Source organism: Siniperca chuatsi, linkage group LG3 (genome assembly GCF_020085105.1).
Source record: "Siniperca chuatsi isolate FFG_IHB_CAS linkage group LG3, ASM2008510v1, whole genome shotgun sequence".
Classification (NCBI taxonomy): Eukaryota; Metazoa; Chordata; class Actinopteri; order Centrarchiformes; family Sinipercidae; genus Siniperca; species Siniperca chuatsi.
The window spans coordinates 15,494,214-15,499,973 of record NC_058044.1 but is presented as its reverse complement, the minus strand read 5'-3'; the positions used below and the strand labels follow the sequence as shown (position 1 = coordinate 15,499,973).

The window sequence follows — 5,760 nt, the reverse complement described above, 5'->3', positions numbered from 1 at the left end:
CTCTTGCCATATGAACTGTTCCCCATGTCCACACCTAATACCACTTATTGATAAGTCTGGAATCAACCAACTTCACCATTGTGGAAATTCTCCAGGGCAGTTGGCAGGTTTTAAAGTACAAAGAACTGGACAGGGCCACTTACGTTTTTTTTTTTAAACCATTTATTAGAACAGGTTCAGCAGGCTAGAAAAGGAGGGGGGATGTGGCATAAGTGAGATGAAGGCGGACGCGAGGATGAAAGTGTGGGTAATGGTCTAGTGGTGATTGAGTCAGTGGGAGGTCCGTTTTCTCAGTTGAAGTAGTCGTCCTTTCTGGCTTAGAGAGGGAAAGATATATAATGAAAGAAAAAGCACATGGTGGAAACTGAGGACTGAGCTTTAGTTGTGTCATTAGTTGTGGGTTTGGCAGTTGCTGGTAGAGGCTATGGGAAGTGCCAAGGAAAGGGAGTGAGGTATACAGGAAAAGGAAACTGAGGATGAGCTGTGGTTGGCTTTGCCGTGGTGGTGGATGATGGCGCAGCAGTTGTGGTTGGAAGAGGGGGAGGAAAGTAAGGATAAGGGAAGAAAGGGGGGTACTGTGGAAATTTAGGCATCTTTGTCGTTGGCACAGCAGTTGCCGTCGGCGCAGCAGTTGTGGTTGGCACAGGGGGAGGAAAGTAAGGATAAGGGAAGAAAGGGGGGTACTGTGGAAATTTAGGCATCTTTGTTGTTGGCGCAGCAGTTGCAGTTGGCACAGCAGTTGTGGTTGGCACAGGGGGAGGAAAGTAAGGATAAGGGAAGAAAGGGGGGTACTGTGGAAATTTAGGCATGTTTGTCGTTGGCGCAGCAGTTGCGGTCGGCGCAGCAGTTGTGGTTGGCACAGGGGGAGGAAAGTAAGGATAAGGGAAGAAAGGGGGGTACTGTGGAAATTTAGGCATCTTTGTCGTTTGCACAGCAGTTGTGGTTGGCGCAGCAGTTGCGGTTGGCGGAGGGGGAGGAAAGTAAGGATAAGGGAAGAAAGGGGGGTACTGTGGAAATTTAGGCATCTTTGTTGTTGTCGGCACAGCAGTTGCGGTCGGCGCAGCAGTTGCGGTCGGCGCAGCAGTTGCGGGAGCAGGTGTTGCAGTTTTGGGACACCAGAGTGACACTGGAACTCCTTGCCAACGCATTGGGAGCATGTAACTTCCACCCTTGGGAAGAGAAATAAAAATCAGAACAGGGTTTTACAAACTAAAGGTTACACTGGGACTACAACTAACAATTCATCTACAGATTTGCTTGGCTCATCTGTCTATATCAGATTTGTGATATTTTAATTTCCATTAAACATGGCCAAATGCTTATTTTGTCCAATCCAAGACAACTTGCTCAGTATACTATAAATTAAGGGGAGAAAAAAAAGCTGAAACCATCTAATAGGGTATTTAACATTTGCTTGATTGAGTTAATGATTAAATCAGTAAACAAAATACCTGCCGAGTTCTATAAATTTCAGCTCTTGGATACAGCACAGGAATATTTTTTAAAATTGCCAGGATTATCCACTAATTGTCAGTTCTTCCCACCATTTTGGAGCAGCAGCATCTTGCATTTCAGTAAACAGTACCTCTTGAATCATGTTGCAGCCATCATAGGGAACCAACATAACAAGTGCAAGAGAGTTTCTCTGCATGCTGTAGCCACAGGTGGAAGGGATCTGGGACAGAGGCATTGGAGGTGCATTTCCTATAAATAAATGTGCAATCATTAGTGGGAATACCTACATTTAGTCATTAAGGGTATAGCTAGCCAACTTTATTAAAATTAACCTTGGTCCACTGTAAACTGTGAAGCTCCCGGTCCCACTGCTTTGAACTTCAAGTGGTCTCCACCACAATACAGAGAAGAAGCCATGCGCCTCCATGATGCTTCTCTGGAATCCATATCTTGCCATTGTCCTCTTAACCAACCTGACAGGGAACATTAAAAATGGAGTACTAATTACAGCCCATTGTAATTTTTTATGAGTCATGTAATTTTTAACTAAGATTTTTTATTTATTATTTTTTAATTTAAAGAAAAGTTAAATGGAAATTTAACTGAACCTCCTGAAATTCAATGTCTGCTCCAACATCCCTTTGAGTAAAAGTTAATATAAAAGTTACTACTGGCCATATGTCTTAGTTTTTGAGTAGCATGCCGTTTTTTGCATGCAGTATATCAAATTAGCCAATACCTAGACTACAAAATCTTACCTGTGCCATCTGATTGATCCGACTCAACATGCAGCAATCCATCCTTTCCTGTGGCAGCTGCAGGGGCGGACCCTGACTGGGAGTTAAGCTCTTTCCCATTGAAGAGAATGCGTCCAGTCTGTACTTCCATCACTGTAGCCTCATCAACTACCTTGTCCTGCTTAACTCTTTTGCTCAGCCCTCGCAAACTAAAACAAGTTAAACTCGGTGCCAAAGAGCACAGGACCAATATGACTACCACAGTTTGACGGGACCCGTGTCCCCTTCCATTTTCCCCTGCCATACTGAAGATGATCGCCCAGAACAGACAGAGAGCACTTTACTATGAAGCAGAACAACCGAATCACAGCTTTTAATACTGGGCACATAGTGGCACCAGGTAATCAACCAGTCAGATGCAACTTCAGCTACAGTTTGCACCTGTGTTCATTTAGCTCGCAACAGGTGATCTCATTAAAAGAATTGTCTCAGGTGAATAAAGTCAGCTCCTATGACATGAAATAGTAGATGTCATTTGTTTTGTAGGTTATTTTGCAGTCAGGTTAAATGAATATTTACGTGTGTGTTGTTTAATTCTGACATTTGAAATTTGGAGTGAAGTCCCTTGTCAAATGTGTTTAGTGAAATGTTTGAGGGAGTTTGTTGGATTTATTTGTATCTTTTTACTGTATTCCCTTTTTTACGTATAGTGTTGCAGGAATAGGCAGACACAAGAATGATACAGACCTAACATGAGACAGTAGTATTTGTATGGCCATAGCTGAAATAACTGTTGATGGTGAAACATTTAATAGGAGTAATACAATTCCACTTACATTTCAGTTTTTTGTAACACACTTAAGGGTGGAACATAGTCCAAATCCAAATATATACACAAACTCATAATCTTTATATTATGAGCTTTTTATAAAAATAATTTTGAAAAAAAGAATATTAATTCGATTCAATTTTATTTATATAGCACCAATTCATAACAGAAGTTATCTCATTGCACTTTTCCTATAGAGCAGGTCTAGACTGTACTCTTTATAATATTATTTACAGAGACCCAACAAATCCCACCATGAGCAAGCACTTGGCGACAGTGGCAAGAAAAAACTTCCTTTAAGAGGCAGAAACCACAGGCAGAACCAGACTCCGGAGGTAGAAATACCTGCTGAAAAGCGACAGAAGGAGAGAGGAGAGACAAGAAAGCACAAAAATACAGGAGAGAGAAGATGTCGAGTTAGTAACATGCAGTAATGGGGTAAAAATGCATACAGATGGAGAGGGAGAGGAGAGGGGTGCATCATGGGAAGTCTCCGGGCAGTCTAGGCCTATAGCAGCATAACTAAGGGATGGTTCAGGACTCACCCAAGCCAGCCCTAACTATAAGCTTTATCAAAGAGGAAAGTCTTAAGCCTGCTCTTAAATGTGGAGATGGTGTCTGCCTCCCGAACCCAAACTGGGACCTGATTCCACAGGAGAGGAGCTTGATAACTGAAGACTCTGGCTCCCTTTCTACTTTTGGAAACTCTAGGACCCACAAGTCACCCTGCATCCTGGGAGCGCAGTGTTCTAGTCGGATAATAAGGTATTATGAGCTCTTTAAGATACGATGGTGCCTGACCATTAAGAGCTTTGTAGGTGAGGAGAAGGATTTTAAATTCTATTCTGGATTTTATAGGAAGCCAGTGCAGAGAAGCTAATATTGGAGAAATATGATCTCTTTTCCTAGCTCTTGTCAGTACACGTGCTGCAGCATTCTGGATCAACTGGAGAGAACAAATGGTATCAATGGAACAAAAAGTATCTGCAGCTGCTGTGAGGACTGCATGTACCAGAGTAACTTGAATCTTTTCACTTGAGTTTTTATGTTGTTCGGCAAAGCTGCAGATTATCTGTTTGACACCCTTTTAAAATGCTGTAGAGAATATTGTATAACTTGCATTTTGATTTGTCAACACTACTGTAATAAAGTTTGTCTGTGAAACAGAAATGTCTTGTGTTGCTTAGTCATTATTTACTACCTGTAGTACTAAGTACTAGTAAGGATTACTAGGGAAACTCTTTCACATATTCATAATGAGGAAGTTAAATAAACCAGGATTTTTGAACCTCCTAAATGCAAGTTTTTGTATCACCTATTTAAACAGTGAAATTACATAAAATGTAATGCAAATTCCACCTAGAATTTTTTTAAATAATAATAATGTAATGGTAGTGGTAATATTAATATTGATAAATTAATAATAATAGGAATCATAGTGATAGGAATTATAATGAAAATAATAACAATAAGATTAATACAATTGTAGTAGCAGTCGTCGAGCAGGAACACGGGAGCAGCAGGTGGCCCACAACCACAGATCCAGTCTCTACAGCTCCGGAGGCAGAAATACCTGCTGAAAGCAACAGAAAGAGAGAGGAGAAAGAAGAGAAAATACATGTGCCGCAGCATTCTGGATCAACTGGAGAGCAACTATATCTTTAGATAATGTGCCTCGGAGGTGTTTGGAGCCAAGTACAATAACTTCAGTTTTGTCAGAGGTTAACATCAGAAAATTACAGGTCATCCAGTTTTTTATGTCCTTAAGGCATGCTTGAAGTTTAGCTAACTGGTTAGTTTCATCTGGCTTGATCGATAGATATAATTGGGTATCATTCGCATATCAATGAACGTTTATGGAGTGTTTCCAACCCCTGGATCAAGAGTGGGCTTTTTGAGAAGAGGGATAATTACAGCTATTTTAAAAGACTGAGGGACATAGCCTGTTAATAAAGACAGATTGATCATATCCAGCAAAGAAGTGCTAACTAAGGGTAAAACTTCTTTAAGCAGCCTAGTTGGAATGAGACAGGTTGAAGGCTTAGATGAATTAATTGTTGAAGTTAGTTGAAGAAGGTCGATAGGAGAAAAGCAGTCTAAATATATATCAGGTTTTACAGCTGTTTCTAAGGTTCCTTTGTTTGAAGATAAATCGGTACTGGCTGAGGGCAGGACATGATGAATCTTTTCTCTAATAGTTAAAATTTTATCATTAAAGAAGCTCATGAAGTTGTTACCACTAAGGGCTATAGGAATACATGACTCAATAGAGCTGTGATACTCTGTCAGACTGGCTACAGTGCTGAAAAGAAACCTGGGGTTATTTTTATTTTCATCTATTAATGATGAGTAGCGGGCTGCTCTGACATTACGGAGGCCTTTCCTATACGTTTTAAGACTATTTTGCCAGACTAAACGAGATTCTTCCAGGTTGTTGGAACGCCCTTTACTTTCAAGTTTTTGCGATGTTTGCTTTAATTTGTGGGTTTGGGGGTTATACCATGTAGCTAACCTTCTGTGTTTTACTATCTTTTTTTTAGAGGGGCGATAGAATCGAGTGTCGTTTGCAGTGAGCCTGCAGCACTATTACAGTTTTTTCTGAATGCTTAAACCCTAACCCTGATTCTTATAGGACAACTTCTAAAACTATTAATACTTATAGCAAAACCACTCACTGAGTTTGCAAAACTAAAAGCACAAACACTGCTTTGCACTCAGTTTGCAATTTTGTAACACACA

At 40.6% G+C, this 5,760-nt stretch overlaps 1 protein-coding gene across 1 annotated transcript; it reads right to left on the bottom strand.

Annotated features, from left to right (window-relative positions):
- Positions 1–422: 422 nt before the first annotated feature.
- LOC122874100 (extensin-like) lies at positions 423–2,543 on the bottom strand. The gene is made up of 4 exons (XM_044191680.1): positions 2,214–2,543; positions 1,788–1,928; positions 1,586–1,704; positions 423–1,169 (listed from the first exon to the last, which is right to left on the bottom strand). The coding sequence occupies exons 1-4, from the start codon at positions 2,494–2,496 to the stop codon at positions 423–425; spliced, it is 1,290 nt and encodes a 429-aa protein (XP_044047615.1). The 5' UTR covers positions 2,497–2,543.
- Between the last annotated feature and the right edge of the window lie 3,217 nt (positions 2,544–5,760).